Source organism: Heptranchias perlo, chromosome 17, assembly GCF_035084215.1.
Source record: "Heptranchias perlo isolate sHepPer1 chromosome 17, sHepPer1.hap1, whole genome shotgun sequence".
NCBI classification, from domain to species: domain Eukaryota; kingdom Metazoa; phylum Chordata; class Chondrichthyes; order Hexanchiformes; family Hexanchidae; genus Heptranchias; species Heptranchias perlo.
Genome location: NC_090341.1, coordinates 44,061,980 through 44,081,876, shown reverse-complemented (window position 1 = coordinate 44,081,876; position 19,897 = coordinate 44,061,980). Strand labels below are relative to the sequence as shown.

Genomic DNA, 19,897 nt, shown 5'->3' with positions numbered 1-19,897 from the left:
TGCAGTTCAAATTGACAAAGAGCTTGAGCTCAATTGGTTACTGGTCATAGGAACATAAGAACATGAGTAGCCATTCAGCCCCTCGAGCCCGCTCCGCCATTTGATAAGATCATGGCTGATCTGTGATATAACTCCATATACCTACCTTTGGCCCATATCCCTTAATACCTTTGGTTGCCAAAAAGCCATCTATCTCAGATTTAAAATTAGCAATTGAGCTAGCATCAATTGCCGTTTGCTGAAGAGAGTTCCAAACTTCTACCACCCTTTGTGTGTAGAAATGTTTTCTAATCTCACTCCTGAAAGGTCTGGCTCTAATTTTTAGACTGTGCCCCCTACTCCTAGAATCCCCAACTAGTGGAAATAGTTTCTCTCTATCCACCGTATCAGTTCCCCTTAATATCTTATAAACTTCGATCAGATCACCCCATAACCTTCGAAACTCTAGAGAATACAATCCCAATTTGTGTAATCTCTCCTCATAACTTAACCCTTGAAGTCTGGGTATCGTTCTAGTAAACCTATACTGCACTCCCTCCAAGGCCAATATGTCCTTCCAAAGGTGCGGTGCCCAAAACTGCTCACAGTACTCCAGCTTTGGTCTAACCAGGGTTTTGTATAGCTGCAGCATAACCCCTTGTACTCTAGTCCTCTAGATATAAAGGCCAGCATTCCATTAGCCTTATTGATTATTTTCTGCACCTGTTCATGACACTTCAATGATCTATGTACCTGAACCCCTAAGTCCCTTTGGACATCCACTGTTTTTAACTTCTCATGTAACATTAGGTGGCATAACATTACGTTCACAGTGCCACCGACAGGTGCAATATTATTAGAATGTTGAGATCAATTACCATTTTTAATATAATAGATTAAGATTTTCCTAAGATTAACTGGAGGAAGAGGTGAGAAAGATTGTCTGAGTTCCTAGGTTCTTTTCAAGATTGGGTCATTCATCCCATCCCAAGCATAAAACAGCTCCTTAATTTTACCTCAACAAGTAATTTATAACAAAAGAGTTTGAGTGAAATTGTAATGGAAAGTGCAAACTGAAATTGTTATACATAATAATTACAATGCATTGCCATTTCACTTCTAGTAAATGGATTTGAATCCAGTTCAAACTGATGTTATGAAAGTTACCTCTTTCTGATCACTATGTGTCCTCAGTGAAATGAGTTTTAGACAATCTCACCCCATTTCTAGTGAATGTGAATCCAAAGCATAAAACTATCTCGAGCTTGGTACCAATTTACATCAAATTGACAATTGCATTTACGGAGGCCTCAAGGATAGCTGGTGTTCAAAATAAAATGTCACAGTGATGCAGTGGGATTAAGCCACCTTTAGGAACAAAGTTGAGAGAGCTTAACTTTATATTAATCTCTCTATTGTACTTGACACTGACATTGGGTGTCCAGAAAGAATAAGTAGACCATTCCCTATCGCTTTTGTCACTCATCTTGATGGGCACCAAAGTCACCCAGAAAGAAAAATTAAAAAGCTTACATTAAGTGAAAATACAAACTCAGAAAACTGGTGGGTACAACCAACAAAACAGAGCTGCAGGAGATTCCAGAGATGGGGAATAAAGCTTTTGAATTCAACACATTGTCCATCAGCCCTGTCAGTGAGGACACAGCTGATGAACATGTGGACTTACTATAGGACGGGAAGTCGGGTTGGAAGTGACAAAAGCATGAATAAAGTTTCATTAGTCATGGGAGTGAGGTAGGATATTGAAGAGATGGAAGTAACCAGCCTTGGTGATGGATGGGTGTGGGGTTTGGAGCTCAGCTTTGGACCGAATGCCATATGATGTTGAGCACCATTGGTTTCAGCCTGAGCAAGCAGCCAGGGACATGATGGACTTGGCGTTCAACAGGATGGCTTCAGACTTGTTTATATTGTTCAGTTGCTGAAATTTCTGGTTTCAGAGTGTGGAGTGGTTGATTATGTTGGCCATAAGAGAGAGGACAAGGAGAGATAACAAGGCGTGGTCACACTCACAAAGGGTATTGGTGATTTTTTAACATTGGTGACTTTGCCGAGAGCTGCTTTGGTGCTGAGGACGGGTGGAAACCGAATTGAAAGGATTCCAACAGAGAACAGTGGGAGAGGTAAGCATTGAGATAGGTGGTAATGATATCTTCAAGAGATATAAAGAAAGGAAAGGGAGGTTAAAGATAGAGTGGGAGTTGGAGAAGACAGAGGGGTCAAGTATGGACTTTCTGAGAATGGGGATGATGACGGCAGTTTTGAAAGACGAGCAACAATGCCGGTGCAAAGGGAGCCGTTAACAGGAATGGGTCTTGTGGAAAAGCTGAGCTTGTTGAAGGCTGGTGGGGAGAAGCTACAGAGTGATATGTGTTTGACAGTGGGATATGGGAGTCATTGAAATGAAGGAAGGGCTGGGGATTGGGTACGAGGTACAGATTATGCCTCAGCTGAAGTATTGTGTCCAATTCTAGGTACCACACTTTAGGAAAGATGTTAAGGCCTTGGAGAGGATGCAGAGAGGATTTACTAGAATGATACCAGGGATGAAGGACATCAGTTATGTGGAGAGACTAGAGAAACTGGAATTGCTCTCCTTAGAGCAGAGAAAATTAAGGTGTTGAAAATTATGAGTTTTGACAGAGTAAATAAGTAGAAAGGGTTTCCACTGGTGGGAGGGTTGGTAACCAGAGTACACAAATTTAAGATAATTGGCAAAAGAACCAGATGCGAGATGAGGAGAATTTTTTTTTATGCAGCGAGTTGTTATGATCTGGGATGTACTGCCAAAAGGATGATAGAAGCAGATTCAATAGTATCTTTCAAAAGGGAATTGGATATATGCTCGAAAAGGAAAATTTTGCAGGACTATGGGGAAAGAGCAGGGGAGCGGGACTAATTAGATAGCTCTTTCAAGGAGCCGGCACAGGTACAATGCGCCGAATGGCCTACTTTTGTGCTGTATGATTCTATAAGGAGGTTGGGACAATCACCTGGATTATTTCAATCTTGGAGACAAAAAAAATCTATGTGCGCCTCAAATTTGGCATTGAAGGGAACAGAAGAAGTGGGCATCAAGAATGAGAGTCCCGAATTATTCTTGCCATCCAAGATAATCCTGGAGTAATGAAAGGACTTGGCCATGGAGCGGCGAGGCACTATTGCTTGAGGTAGTCCAGCCAGATAAAGACATAATAGTGATTAACAGGAATAATCAATGAGCTCATCTCCAAACGAAATGGAAAGCCTAGCTCTTACATAATTCAGCTCATTGACTCTGCTGCTTCAGTTAATCTTCTTAAAACTTTTTCCCCCTTTGACCCCTAAAATGTGTATTTCTCTGACCTTACAGCCTGCATGATTCATCCATGACATTTCCATGTTGCTAAAATAATTCAACTTACGTTTAAATAATTTTTGGTCTTTGTCATGGTACATGTTTAAGCGACTTACCTCTTGCATTTTTGCTTTCTGTAGGTCAGCTGCTTGGGAGATCTCCTTTGAAGGAGGGACCACTTTTTTCTCGGTGCTGATCACTTTTGATGGTGCCGGCACTGTGGTGCTCTGTAAAGCAGGTTTTAGCTTCTCTCTTGCTGACTGTGACCTGTTTTGGTTTGCAATCTGAGGCAGTTGTTGGGCCTCGATCTGCCCAGGATGTGTTTGCTGAGGATGCAACTTATCCCCAACTGGTGGACCTTGTTGTTTTGTTGGTGTAGGTTGTCCTGGTTTAGGAGTCATTTGTTCTTTTTGTTGAGAGAATTGTTGACCTGGTGCTAAAGGGACCTTTTGTTGCTGGACAGGACCAGCTTGCTGTAGTTGGCTAACCCCTTTCTTTTGTTGCACACTGGCACCCGTTTGCCCTTGATGGTGTGGTGACATCATTGGCTGTTGCTTTGATGCTGATGGTGGGACAGGAAGTGGTGCATCTCCCAAATTTCCAGACATCAATCGTTGGGTCTGACAATTCAGGCAAAGCCATTCTTTTTTCTATATGGGCAAGAAAAACAAATACAAAGGATGATGTTAACTGGTGTAATACAAATTTGTACTTCTGCACAAGCTATAAATTTTATGGCAGCCACTTAAATGTACTTGTTCTAATTTCAGATCGGCACTAGATATTCTCTGAGATTTAGTGTCACTGGTCACTCCCATAAGTAGCTCTTGCATCACTGTCCAATAGTTAGTGATATGTAAGTGTTACCTGGGGTCCATAGCAATAAGACTCTCATTATCTGTACTGGATACTGTGATCTTGCACATGCCCCATGCATTTTTCCTATCCTCTGGACGGCAGACTAATAAGCACTCTAGTGTGATGAGACCAACTGGAAATCATTGGTTTATTTTACTTGAAATGCATGACTGAACCGATTATTATTTTCACAGCACGTTTTACCTATTTCCTATTGCTCCTCATAACATCAAAGTTAATAAATTACGCAAACTTTGCCCTTGATGTGGGCCTAGCTTCACTTTACACGTCAGTATCGCTGAACTGACCGGTACTAACTTTAGGAAAAAAGATACCTTTCTGCCTCTCTCACTGTTCCAGATCCAAATCCTGCTGCAGACTGGCCTTTTTCCCCCAAGAGAGAGAGAGAAAAGGCCAAAATCTTAATCTCTGCCCCTTCCTCAGTTCCCAGTATCTAGGACTGGCTCATAAATTGGCAATTAAAACCACCAGCCGAGGATGCATGAATGGTTACAGAATAGCACAACCTCTGGGTCTCGGGTATATCTTTTAATTCTCTAATTTCCCTCATCTTTTTAATGTTCTCTTAAAGTAGGGAGTGACACTCACTGCAGTGTTGTCACTGAGATTTCAGTGAAGTATAGCTGAAATGTTTGTACTTTGTCCATTTGAAGTATGAATCACAATTACCAATCATCTCCTTCCAAATGTAGGCTTTGCCTGGAGAGAGCATTTTGAGCTATGGGACGTAGTTGCATATCTGTCACTGGTAATGGGAGCAATTTGAGTTGATGGATTACAAGAATGTTGCACAAGAAGCATATTAAAAAAACACTCAAATGTATTGATTTAAGTGTGTTCTTTTCTACAACATTTTGGACACTAAATAACCATAGTGACAACACAGTGTGGCTTACAGCTGGGTTTTTTTTGTTAGCAAAACTGGCAAATGTACCTGGAATAGTGACTTATTTACAATCTTGCATTCACATCCCATATCAATGCCTCAGTTCCCATACATTCCCAGTGCCCCCTTTTATCCTTTAGATACTTTTGTGTACTTGTCACAGAAAATTTATTACCCTGTAGAAAAGGCGCTTCATCCACAACCCCTCGTGAAGGTGCCAACCCACCAATTCAGTGACCTGGACAGCCACATCTCCAAGTTCCTCTGGGTGGGAAAGGAGGGCACAAATACTCCTCAAACTCCCAAAATGAGAGGAGGGACTCGGCCTCTCAAACTTCAGACAGTACTGTTGGCCAATCCAGACCCAAATAATTATGGCCTGATCCCTAGCCTCCCAGCAAAACGCATGACTGGGAATAGAAGCCAGGATCTCTTTTTCAACCCTGCAGAGCTAATCATTTATACACTATTAGAACAGACCAGTAGAAAATCAGCCTTCATTGCAGCTAATATGTCCCCACAACAAATACCCCAGTATTTCTGAAAAACTATCAGCCTGAAGATAGGTCTGTGTCTCCAAAGATCTCACTGGGTCTAACAGCCCTTTCCCTAACTTTACAAAATGGGACACCCTCAGGAAGATTCATTTCAGATGGGTTCAGAGTATTCCACAAGATGGGGATTACCAGATTAGGTCAGTCTCTCTATAAAGGCTAGATTATGGTGTTCTAGCAGTTAGTTTCACCTCTCCCAACATGACCTCACTATTTTCAGATGAAGCACTTCCTCCAGAATCCTGCAATACGTTGGATCTTGCTGAAGCCTGCAATCGTCCATTCCCCAACAACCTTCTGGATGCACATCTCCACCTGGTATACCATGCTTATCTCCATAACCAAAGGCAGGACAGAAAGCCTGGGGGAAGCCTGGGAGTGAGATCTTGGCCAACTGTTAAGGGAAGAGAATTGTTGAGAAGTTTGGAGTCAGATCCTAGGTAGATACCACCACCTTCAGCAGAGTGGCCAGCTCAACATCGTACATGGCATGTACCATACCACACACAAACTCTACCAGTTGCATCCCTCCATACCTGACGACTGCTGAAAAAGGTGCACCCTCTTACACATATTCTTGTCATGTTCCCACATCCAGCCAACTTGCATAGCAGTCCAGAAGATGTCCTCCCACATCTCCAAGCCTAACTAACCTACAAAAACCAAGGTCAAACAAGCTACTTCAACCCCCTGACATGCAAGCACAGACATATCAAGAAACCCAGATCTATCAATATACTCCTCCTGCAAGCATCATGCTTCATAATGTATATATGCAAATGTACTTTCTTGATATTCCAGTAAAAATATCAAAAACAAAAGTGAATTGTACAATATATAGAGGTTATTCCATGATCTGCGCTCCTATAACTATAATTATATAATTGGGTATTGTGGTTACGGGTTTGTGCTACCTGGATTAGATAAAAGTTGTCTTTTGTTACTAGACCACAAGCTCAACATTCAGATTCTGAGAACCCTGGCTGTATTAGACTACCATATTATACACTAAAACGGACAATATTCTATTTTATCAATCTAGCATTATCATCATGCGTCAAATGTAACCGGACTAAGGGGAATGTAGTGAGAGAATATGGTGAACTGTGCACCATAGAAGTGTGGTTGCAGTTTCTGCAGTGTCCACACTATAATTCTTTTTCAATTACTGAATATGCTGTTTCCCATTGCCGCAGCTTAGAGCTTAGGTAGATGATTGGTAGATCCCATCATGGTCATTTACTTAACTCAGCACTGGTCCAACACCCGTTATATGCATCCACGTGCACGAGGAACTGTACGTAAAATGTCTTTCAATCTTGTGAATGTTCCCTTGCACCCGGTGAACCAGATTACCTGGTTTGTCTTCCCGTTTGGGTCAGGTTCATTGATGGCAAGGCTATATTGCAGATTTTGGGGTCGAATCACTGACAATAACCTGCCAAACCAAGAAATGCAACAAGGAATGACCACATTTGTTTCTAGTTGTGGGGTGGGCTCATTACATCTTGGCTCAATTGGATTTTTGCACCCCTCTACACACTCGCTGACCCGGGTACAACACCTCTACTATACCAAAGTTACCCATTTCAGCTTTGACCATCGACTGTTCCTTGTTCAGTTGGCTAGTGTCAGTGACATGGGTGAATTGTTTGTCCTACTTCTGGCTGTTTGTTATGTAAATATATTTAAACAGAAATTTTAACAGCCTGTCTTCAATTTGCAGATGATATTTATCCCAATTCAGTGGCCCCTAATTGCATCCTCTCCCAACTTTCTATTTGTGTTTACGGCAGATTGCAGTCTTTGTAGGTGAACCTGCATTCCCTAAGAGCGGTAACTTACAACTTAAAGCATTTGGTTGACAGGAAAAGCATGTGTCAGGGACAACATTATAACTTTTTGCACTGGGTTTTTGCGTTGCACTGATTTGTAATGAATCAGATTTGTTACAAGAAATAAATTTACACAGAAGCAAAATAAACCAGCAGATAGACAGCAATGCAATATTCAACTTGCAGTGATACTTTAAACTATTTCTGAAACCAAAATAATAGGTGTTCAAAAATTGTTTTCAGGGCCCTTTACCTGAGTCTTTTGAGATATTTATGAAGAACAAATCTGGTTCCACAGGGTTCTCTCTCACTGCTGCGGCATGAAAAATAACCCCTTAGACTGAATGAATTAAAGAGATGACCAAAAGCCTGCCATATTTATCCCAGCCTGAGGGGTCTGCAAATGAAGCTGACGATCATACCAGATCAAAGACACAATGATGGGAGATCCTAATATTCCATATTAATAAGTATCGACACCCACTATCAACATTAACCACAAACTGTGAATCTGACTCTAGCCTCAGTTTGTTGTCTACTAAAGAAAGAGAGTTCCCATTTATAAGTTGAACGACTAAGGACGTGATATTTAAGTTGTATCTGGCATTGGTGAGGCCACATCTAAATTACTGTATTCAATTTTGGTCAGACATGCAGGATTATGGAGAGAGCCCAAAGGAGGGCTACGAGGTTGATTACTTAGAGCTGAGTTATGAGGAAAGATCATCTACCCTGGGACTTTACTCACGGGAGAGGAGGATGAGGGGGGACTTGAACATTTTCCTGGGTATTGAGAATTTGGGTCCAGGAAAATTCTTCGGCACAGGATTTAAGGACTAGTAGAAACAGTTTAAATTTAAGGCTGTCAAAAGAAAATAGAAAGCAGGGTTGGTGGAACAGAAAACCATTGCAAGTTTTAAAAAAGGACTGGATGGATTCCTGTTATGAAAAGAGATGCAGGGCCATCCATCAGTACCAGAAGTACAGTAATAAACTGCATTTATATAGCAACTTTCATGGGCGCAGGACATCCCAAAGCCCTTCACAGCCAAGGAAGTGCTTTTTGAAGTGTAGACAGTGTTGTAATGTTGGGAAATGTGACAGTCAATTTGTGCACAGCAAGGTCCCACAAATACCAATGAGATGAATGACCAGATAATATTTTTTTGGTGGTTGATGGATAAATATTTGGCCAGGTCACTGGCAGAACTCCCCTGCTCTTTTTTGAATAATCCCATGGGATCTTTTACATCCACCTGAAAGGACAATTGGTGTTCCCCTTTCTTACAACCACCTATCTAACCTATTCTTAAATTTTGGCATGGTCTCTGCTTCTGATAGTACATTCCATAGCCTCACAATCCTTTTTGTAAAAAAAAGTTTATTCTGCTCTCTGTCCCAAATTTCTTACATTTAATCTTATATCTATGTACCATTGTTCTAGACTCATCAACCACTGGAAATAGTCTATTTCTAGCTACACTGTCCCATTCCTTCATAATTTAAATATCTCTATTAAATCAAGGAAAACAGCCTCAATTTTTCAGGTCTTACAACTTTTCCCAGTCCACTTTCCCTAACTTCAAATATTTGCTTTTATATCAGCTGTATCATCTCCATTACAACTCCTAAGGGAACATACAGCAGTACCTCCAGTTCAACTGTGATTTAATCATTTACAAATGCAAAGTTGGTGCCATAACTGCCCAAAATATCTGAGGGTTCGGAAATTATGTAATCTTGCAACCTTCATGTCTAAAGAACGTATTTAACACTTCAATGTAGACAACTGTTCAAGTGACTCCAGTAGTTACATAAAAGACATAATCCAATAGAGACAGCTATCTACTAGACTCAGAGGATAGTTCCCTTTGAAGTGCAGGGCACAATTGGAGAATTGGATGAATTACAGCCTAATAATTGCAGGCTTATCATGTGTGCATCTTTTCTTTCTTGTGCTGTCACAGGTTGCAAAAACGGTTTTGTGCAAATTTAATGAAGCATATTATGAAGTACATGGTAACTCATTACAAATGGACTCCACAGAGAGAGAAGTACAGCCAATGACAGCAGCGGACATCAGTGCTGGATGTCTTTTTCATGAAATGCGAGACATTTTCTGATGATTACTTTTGAAGATAAGTAGTAATGAAAGATGTTGTTTTTCAGTGGATCATCTAAATGCGATGTGAACACTGTTCCACACCTCAAGCTTAATAAAATAAAAACAGCAGCACTGGTTAAATCAAAAGCAAAATACTGTGGATGCTGGAAATCTGAAATAAAAACAGAAAATGCTGGAGAAGCTCAGAAAGTCAGGCAGCATCTGTGGAGAAAGAAATAGAATTAACATTTCAGGTCAAAAACCTTTCATCAGAACTGGAAGATGTTTGTGTTTCTGGGAGGGAAGGGAAGGGGTGAGGGCAGAAGTACGGGAAATAGGACAGACAAGGTCGAGGGCCCTGTCAATTACAGTGGAGGGGAACCCTTGGCTGAGGAAAAAGGAAGACATATCGGAAGCACTGGTGCGGAAGGTGGTGTCGTCAGAACAGATGCGACAGAGACGGAGAAACTGGGAGAAAGGAATAGAGTCCTTACAGGAAGCGGGGTGGAAGGAAGTATAATCAAAGTAGTTGTGGGAGTCAGTGGGCTTATAATAGGTATTGGTTGACAGCCTATCCCCAGAAATGGAGATAATGAAGTCAAGGAGTCCCTTCCCTCCCAGAACCATGATAGGGTCCCCCTTGTACTCACCTTCCACCCCACCAGCCCCACATTCAATGTATCACCCTCCGCCATTTCCGCCACCTCCAGCACAATCCCATCCACCACCAAACACATCTTCCCTGCCCCTCCCCTTTCAGCATTCTAAAGGGGCCGCTCCCTCCACGACACGCTAGTCCACCTTCCCATGCAAGCACAGGAGATGCAACACCTCCTCCCTTCCCACCGTCCATGGCCCCAAACATTCCTTCCATGTTAAACAGCGGTTTACTTGTACTTCTTCCAATTTAGTATATTGCATTTGCAGCACACAATGCCGTTTCGTCTACAATGGGGAGACCAAATGCAGACTGAGTGATCGCTTTGCTAAACACCTCCGCTCTCTCCGCAAGCATGACCCTGAACTGGTTTGCCAGTTTAATTCCCCTTCCCACTCCTACTCTGTCCTCGGCCTCTTACACTGTTCCAATGAAGCTCACCGTAAGCTTGAGGAACAGCACCTCGTCTTTCGTTTAGGCACTTTACAACCTTCCAGACTCAACATTGATTTCAATAACTTCAGATCATAACCACTGCTCCCATTTTTTCGGTCAGCTACTGCTGGTAATGGTTCTGCTGCTGCCATTTACAGCTACTACTGATCAATCTTTTGTTTCTTAACCTGTCCCATTACCACCTTCCTTGCCTTGCATCATCAACCCTTTTGTCATTTAATCACTCGTGCCCTCCATCCTATTAGGGACTTACCTTTTTGTTCTTTCCTCCCCTCCCCTCCTTTCCCTGGCTCTGTACTTGCTCAAAAACTTTAACTCTAAACATCTTCCAGTTCTGACCAAAGGTCTTTGACCTGAAACATTAACTCTGTTTCTTTCTCCACAGATGCTGCCTGATTTGCTGAGCTTCTCCAGCATTTTCTGTTTTTATAGCATTGGTTAAACCTCTTTTGACAATTTTGACAGATATGAATTAGGGAACAAAGAGAAAAGCTAAAATAATCTTGAATCTGTAATCAATTTTTAAGAAGCACTCTCAAGGAGAGGCGCAATGTGTGTAAATCAGCGAAGTAACTGCAACAGCAACAAAACAATCACAGTCACCACCAAATCCTGCACTAACAGTGCATCATCTGGGTCGTTGTTATAGTGATCAAGAATATCTTAAGTAGTGAATTTCATCTAGTTTTGGCATCTTCTGCCAAATCCATCTTCAGACTCAGTGATTATATGTGCACCTTTGCATGGGTGACAAGATGATTAAACACAACTGTCTCGGATGAGCAAATGTTCCCTGTGTGAAGGAGTCAGCCCTGGGACTTGTGAAATACGTGGGTTTGCGAGTCTGCCGCTAGGATAAGGCAGCCAAATTTAGCAGCATAAATACCAGGAGCTGGCTCAAGGACACTGGTCTTCCGGAATCTGAATTTAAATGGTACCACTGTAGTAACAGGACTTGTTTAATTCAAATACTGTGACATGATGTTGCTAAGATGTTTTTCCGCAGTATCTCAGCAGAACTAGGTGCAGAGATTACGCGCAGATTGAAAGAGATAAACTGTTACACCCACTGCACCACAAAGAGTGACCTCTCTCAACCTATTGGGAGGTCAGTCATGAGATTGTTGAATTTAACAGACCTCTTGCTGAACTTAGCAAACTTCATTCTACATTGGATTCTCTAGCTCTTCCCACATAGAGAACAAGCTGGGTCTTTCCATGGATTGGGAATAATGTTCCACGTGTTGAATGTGTGTTTGAAGTGAACATATAATGCCGTACTGTGCAACTGTACAGCAGCCGACTTGGATACACGTCACAAAGCTTACAAATCAATTGACTTTATAGGCCACTTCAGTTTCACGCTTATGGTTTAATCAGATTCCTCACACTCATTGTGTTTCAAATATCAGGTTATTTTTTTTTTCTCTCTCTGCTAAGATTTGGCATTCAGGATAATAATGGATACCTTAGAGTGAGTTAAAAGCTGCAATCTAATCAAGAGGCTCAGATGGATTTATATATACAATAACAATTACCCAGTAGTGTTAAAAGTTAAACTCTAAACAAGAGACAGATAATACCATAAACTGGAATAAAATCTCAAGTAGCTTATAACAGTCATTGGATCCCTGCTTGTTGTACGTAATTTACTCTCAGATGTCCATTATTCTCTATATAACAATAACTTGCATTTATATAGCACCTTTAACGTAGAAAGACGCCAAAGACACTTCATAGAAGCATCATCAGACAAAAATGGATGCTGAGCCAAAGAAGGAGATATTAGGAGAGATTACCAAAAGCTTAGTGAAAGAGATGGGTTTTAAGGAGGGTCTTAAAGGAGGAAAGCAGTGGAGAGGCGGAAAGGTTTAAGGAGGTAATAGATGCCTAGACAGCTGAAGACACAGCCGCCAATGGTGGGGAGAAGGGAAGGGAGGATATACAAGAGACCAGAGTTGGAGGAATGTAGAGTTCAACCCAAGACAGTGGCTGAGGAGGATGATGGAAGCGGTGGGAAGAGTATGGAGTTTGTTGCGGGAGTTAAACACAATGGCTTTGGTCTTCCCAGTGTTTAATTGGTGGAAATTACAGTTTATCCAAGACTGGAGGTCAGACAAGCAGTCTGACAACATAAAGGCAGTGGAGGGGTCGAAAAAGGTGGTGAAGTAGTAGAGCTGGGTGTCATTAGCATACTTGTGGAATCTGACCCCATGTCTCTGGATGATGTTGCCAAGAAGTAGCATGTGGATGAAGAAGAGGAAGGGGTCAAGGATATATCCTTGGGGGACTCCAGAGGTAACGTTGTAGGGTGGGAAGAGAAGCCATTGCTGGAGATGCCTTGGCTATAATTGGATAGCTAAGAGCGGAACCAATTGTGGGCTGTCCCACTGAGCTGGAGAAGAGAGGCGTTGGAGGAGGACAGTGAGGTCAACCATGTCCAAGGCTTCAGAGAGGTCAAGGAAGATGAGGAGAGATATTACATTATGGTCACAGAGGGTGTAATTTGTGATTTTGCTTAGTATCATTTCTGTGCTGTGGCAGGGACGGAAACCTGATTGGAGAGATTCAAACATGGAATTGCAGGAAAGATGGGCGTGGATTTGGGAGGCAATGCGTGGAAAGGGGAGGTTGGAGATGGGTTGCTTGTTTGCAAGGACAGGGGGCTCGAAGGTGGGTTTACTGAAAGGGTGGGGGGGGTGATGATGGTAGCTTTGAAAGGTAGGGGACGGTACCTGAGGAAAGGGGCCCATTTACAACATCAGCTAGTATGGGGTCAGGAAGGGAAGTTGGATGGTCAGCAGTTTAGTGGGAGCAAGAGGTGGGTCTCAGAGAGAGCATGAGGGAGATAGGTCAGAAACTAGAGAAAGACATGGGTTCATGGGGAGGTTTGGCTTGGTGGGCAACTGGAAGGAGGGATGCGGAAGAGGCAGTTGAATGGATGATCTTAATCTTCGTAATAAAGAAGTCCATGAGCTTCTCGCACTTGTTGTTGGTGGTGAGGGTGAAGAGGTAGGGGAGAGGGGTTTAAGGAGACTGTTGGTAGTGGAGAAAAGAAGCTGACACCCATTAAAGTCAGTCACCCATCAGACCCTCCAATGGGTGACTAACTTTAATTCCCTACTGAGATATTTTCATTTTATTTTACAATGCATGCTGCAAATGTTTCAGGGTCAGTGCTAGTTTTGATGTATTTCAATGTTGGCAGCAGCTTCCTGTGCAGATGCTGAGAGTTAATGTGCATCATACTGTCAATGTGTAATGATGTTCATAATGAAGGACTAACAATTCCAACCTTCTAATTGAAAGTTTATTGAGGAATAATGTTGATTACCATATTGCCAATATATATCATTTTTTAAAAAAATTACTGATGTGAAATCAGTATCACCTTAAGGAACTGTTAAGATCCCCACCTGTAATACAACTACCAAGCAAGGTGTCTCTGGTTATCTTTAACACTATTCTGAGGGATGGTGCAGTTTTGTTAGGAAAAAAAAGCTCAAAATTTCTTCTGATATATATGCCAATACTCAACCAATGTCGCACCTAAATGTCACACATATTTATACACTGCTGAAATGCAATGCCATGCATGAAACTTCCTATAATCTATCTTTTGCAGTCAGATTGATCTTGGCCCCAGACTCTGCTGCATTGCTATTGATTTCTAAATTAAAGAAGTCCAGGTACATCTTGAGGTCCAATTGCCTTTATTTGAATGTCTGCTGTTTGCACATGGCATATTTTCCACTTGTGTGATCTTAATCAATCAAATGAATATGGGTTGCGAAATAAGTGGCTAAAGGACAAAACTTTTAGAATTTAAATGAAATGGTCAAATCTCACAATTTAGTTTGATAGAGTTTTGCTATTGAAGTGAACAATTACAATTATTACTAAGTATTACAATCAATCTGTTGAATGGTCCCAGATAGCAATCAAGCAAAACCACCAAATTTTCTTGTTTGTATTTTCTCCTATTTCTTTTGGAAGCCTGTCCCTGCCAATTGCTATCTCAGGCAGAAAGAATAGGCAGGAAACCTACCCCCAGGCCCCTGGCAAAGCAGCTCAAATCTGGTGAAATCAGTTAACCCCACACAAACCAGGGATCAAACCTGGAACCTTTAGTAAGACTTTGAGGATTCTTTTTTTCAGTCTTAATTGTTTTTGCTATCCCTGGTCAACATATTTCAATATCACACGGAGGTATATTACATTGATCCACTGTACCTTTGGGAAGCATCAGACAGTTATTTTAAGCAGCTTACAATAGGGCACAATACCAAGAACAAAAGGGGATTGTCGACTGTGAATAAAAGCAGTCCACTTGCCAGCAACACACCAATTCACACATTGCTAAGCAGCAACTAGGTGCACATCATCCCTGAACCAAGAGGCTGGGATCAGAGATAAGAAACAAAGAGTAATATTTTTCAACAGCCACCCCCAATGACCAGGGGATCCTTTTAAGCTAACCGTGAACTGGGTGCGCTGATGTGCTCCACTGAAATATTGCACTAATTCAACAGAAAACAAAATATTGACACGCTGTAAACAGCATTAGATAATTTGACATCCAGTAGGCAAAGGCAAAGGGCGTGTGAAATGCTAAATGCCGAGTTGGTAAACTAAAATTTAATTATGAACTGCAAATCAGCAGGCAGGTCAGTGTAAGCTGTAAGGATTTTGAAATATTAGCCCCAACAAAAGCTGCTTCAGGATGCCATCACTCTACCCAAAAAGGATTCATTTTCTGAAGTTTATTTTAATTAATATTTTGTTTTCAAATCAAAGTCTGTGTGAATCCAGTCTGTCATTTTTATAACTTAATCGTCAGGTAAAATCAGTGGAATTAGGTGGATGGAAATTCAGAGTTTTGCTATTGAAGCTTTGAGGTTAGTGAGGGGACGAGGGGAGAGAATGGTCTCTAAAAGCAACAGTCGGAAAATAATTTAGTCGATATAATAAAAAATATTCTGTCACTTCCCTTTTCTGCCAATTTTCTCCCCTTCTCCTCTGCTGAAGGTGCAGACTTCTTGTTGAGATATGATCACAGTCCGACACTTTGCCATGTGACAATTCTCCATATGCAAGCCAAGGTAGTTGTGTGTCAGCAGGCTATTTTACCAAAAGGTGCATCACATCCAAGTCCAATCCTATTCTCATCCAACATTCACACGCACATACTTTCCAGCAAGAGTTACTGAGTAACAATAAGGAGTGGGAACTTTGTTGGTTTCTCCACCCTCCCTAGCCTGAGGCACTGAGGCTAATTATAGCCCCTTACTGACAGCTTAGCTGAGGCCAGCTAACTCAGTACAAACCAGAGATCGACCCTGGTGTCCTTCCTAGTCTGTATGGCTACAGCTAGTTGAGCCACCAAGAGAGTTTATAATAGCAAACACTGTAAGATGCATTAAAAAAATGAATCTTCAAAATTCTACCAAAAAATGTAAAGCTGTAAAATACAGTTATCATTAAATATCTACAAATCAGCGGTGACAAATTATCTAACCCTTTCAAAGACTGTAAAAAAATGTAGCTAGATGTTCCTGTTACTCTTAGAATTGGGTTTCCTTAAAGGATGGTGTAACTCGGGAGGGTTAGAATCACCAATGGGAGTAGATACTGATCTCCTGATCCCTGTCTGCTTCCTGTCGCTCGCTGGTGTCAGCATCATTTTCCAATTAGAACATAGCAAGAATCTAGTACAGACCGAGGATAAAACTTAGTTTACGACTAGTCCTCTGAACATATCAAGACTGATAGGAACCGAAGGTAATCCAACATGATCCTCTTATCTGATGTTACTGAATTTCCCACTTCAATTTAAATTAAATTAATTAATTTTGCGCCTATCAAGGTGAGCGATATCAGTAGTGGTAGTAGAATGAACACTTTCTCCAGCTTTGTCACTTAGTGTCAGTAGCGAGCATTCCAAGATGCACAGTAATGCTCCCTCTGCACTTTCCCAACAAAGTGCCTCAGCACCAACCTCAAAATTGCACCCCTACTGTACCAATGAATTTTTCCACTTCCCACACCAGCCAAAAGATAGCTAATTTTGTGCCATTGGTGCCATTCTAGGGACAGTTTTGTGCCGTGGACTCGCACCCACTAGGAACTGGATTAAGACTGCCAAAGCTCATTTTACTTGGTGCCCTTACAGAGAGGAATGACTTTCATCAAATCAGTCCGGGCTAGACTTAAACCCAAGCCCCAAATGTAAAAGGGCAGTATCTAACCCCCTGTATGACCTAGTGCCCCTCAGCTCCCTCTTTATAAATTGTCTTCCCTTTTTTAACCCTTCCCTCCAGATCACATGCTGCACTCAACTAAGGCTGTCAGGGCTTTCCCACCTGCTCTGAAATCATATTTGGAGAACGGCCCTGAGTGATTCTCGCTCTTATTTTCCCTTCTTCCCTATGGAAAGAACCTGGCCAACTCTTACTGTCTTCTTATGACAGTAAGGCTTTCGGTGTCTGTGTGTTTTTGTTATTTGTTCTTAGGATGTGAGCAAAACTGCATTTATGCCCATCCCTAATTGCAGAACAGGTGGTGCAGTCTTTGTGCTAATGATACTCCTATGATTTTTCACAATGAAGCCATTTCTACCTGAAGTTCTAATAAATTCTGCCATATAAATACAAAGATCTAGGAAAAACTCAGCTACTTCATTAAAGTTCCTGGGTGTGTGGTGTCACAAAATGACTGATTGTGCCAAATTGCACTCCTGGAGGACCACGGTACACAAAAATGGACAAATAAAAGAATGAAATTTACCTCAGAATCTGCCCACTGCACACAATGTGACATTAGTCTAAAGTATATCATACATGCCAATTTTTAAATTAAGATACACTAGGTGATAGGCCCAAGCCCTTCGTGCAGGGCATCATCAAGGATGGAAAGAGTGAAATAAAAGACAAGGTAAATCAGGAAGTTGACTTCTAATGGAAAGTAAGATCGGACAAGGTGTAAAACCGTCGGCCAATCTGATTCCTTCAGTTTCCTTCTGAGTGGATTAGATTAAAATTACCCCCATAGATTTTAAAAGACTGAAGATTGTTCAGAGGAGGAAAGAAAGAATGGAGGAGATACAATTTTGTGGTCTTGGGGAGGAACATGTTAGAGTAGACCACTGAGCGATGAGAAGGAAAAGGGACTTGGCACAATGTTGCATCCCACAACAAAGTTTGCAGTTCTCTACACTTACCCTGTGAAGTGTCACTTGCTACCCAAGTATTGCAATTTTGCATAAAAGTCCTGTAAGCAGTGAAAATTCCTGAGTGGATCTCAGCGATAACAAATTGCTTGCTCTAGCAATGCATCCTGGTTTTGACACAAGGCACAGACAAACAGTACTATGCCTAAGAAAGAACTTTGAAAACTTAAGCCTGAGGCCTATTGGATTGTTCCAGCTCTCATTATGTAACCTTCATCGTACAACTAACACAAGCAATAAGAGAAGTGGAAAATTACATTTGTCTGATTTGAAGACTGAGATGTTCCAAGTTTCTCTGCACTGTTACAATTTCCTTTAGGCGTCACTTCATCATTTTTCGTTCAAGACTTCCATCTACTGCAGACTTTTTTTTGCAGAATTACATTTTATTACATTGTATATCAACTCAACGCACGCTTGGGTTGAAACCATGAACATGACTGGCTGAAAACAAAGTCATTTGATAGGAAAAACTTGGTTCCTCTTTACTTGCTAAATGAACTCTCTTTAGGATTGCATCATAGTTAAGACTTCTGCTCTCACAATATATGAGAATGTGTTTTATACATCAATTCTTACAATGTGTGTCGAATTTTGATCGCAAAAATGGATGAAGATCTGGATCCGTGCCCACTTTAGGTTATGTGCAATTAGGGGGACTGAAAACATTGGTGTTAGAAGTGATCGCCTTAAACAGGTGGGAACTTCATTTGAACATTAACTTGGGGCTGAGAGTGTCTGAACACCAAGTACCAGAGTTCTGCTGTATAGTTTCAATGATTGTCCATGGTTGTTAGGTATTGGTAAGTATAAAGACCCCAGTAAAGTTCAGGCAAGTATTTTTTAGCCATTTTTTACTCAAATTTCTTTATTTTTCTTGGTTTCTTTTCTTTTAGCACTTAGGTTCTCATGAACACTTTGTGCAAAAAGTTGCAAATTAATTACTCCCCCATCCAACCATTACTGGGGTGCATGGGTTTTCCAGTGGGAAACCCCCTATCTGACGCATTTGGAAGAAGAGGACAGTTGGAGGGATACCAAGAAGATTGGCCAGCATGAGATGTGCTCTGTGCCTATCCACTGGCATACTCCGATCTGCAGATAGTGGTGAAAATACCATGCTTTGGTGGTCGATTAATGTGTGATGACACTCCTCTTCCCAAAGGAAGCTGGCACAGCAAATCCTTGATGGCACCACTAAGCTATATTGATGCCTGACTAACCATAATGTTAGATGCTTCCTTGGAAGCACCCGAATCACAGTATGTCATACTTTCAGTGACAATGCATGAAAGGAGGCATGCTTGGGAGATCAACAGCCTCTAATTAGGCATGCCATCCAAGATGCCACTGATCATATCTGCAGGCACAGGCACAACTACATGGCAACAAATATGGAAAACTGTCTTCACAGGGTCTGAGTCATCATAAAGCCAAATGCACAGCTGCACCATGTGCTGAAAGGTCTGTTGCAGCTACCATACAGAAAGGGGCTAGAACATCCAGTAACATAACAGATAGCTGTGGCTTCAAACTTGGCTTCACTGCCTGATAGGCATCCTGCAATGCTAAGCCATAGGGATGGTGCTGTGAAACGGAACAGAGAGCAACCCTCCTCACAACCACGTCATTGGGCAACACCTTTACTTCAGCAGCTGTCAAACAGAAGTCTGGTGCCAGGCTGCTGCACCACTTGTTTGCAGGCTCGTTCCTGCACTTTGGGCTTCCTTCTCCTTCATTTTTGCCCATCACCTTTCAGTACCCTGCCACTTCAGCCTTGGCAAAGGCATGTAATAGTTGGTGATGCCCAACAAGCCTTTCCAATGGCATTCAGAATTTTTGCTATGCTACTCTCCTTTAAATTTCCATTCCCTCCATTATGATGCCTGCACATGTCCAAATCTACACCTGGAACTATGCATAATAATAATTAGCACACCTCAGAAAATTGAGTGCAAAT

The 19,897-nt window shown here is 41.6% G+C and overlaps 1 protein-coding gene across 1 annotated transcript in view; it reads right to left on the bottom strand.

The window, feature by feature from the left end:
• LOC137334268 (protein bassoon-like) overlaps positions 1 to 19,897 on the bottom strand; it is a 379,103-nt gene that overhangs the window by 71,283 nt on the left and 287,923 nt on the right. Inside the window, exon 5 of the mRNA XM_067998926.1 lies at positions 3,454 to 3,987. Coding sequence (XP_067855027.1) covers positions 3,454 to 3,987 — 534 coding nt within the window. The remainder of the gene's footprint in view (positions 1 to 3,453; positions 3,988 to 19,897) is intronic.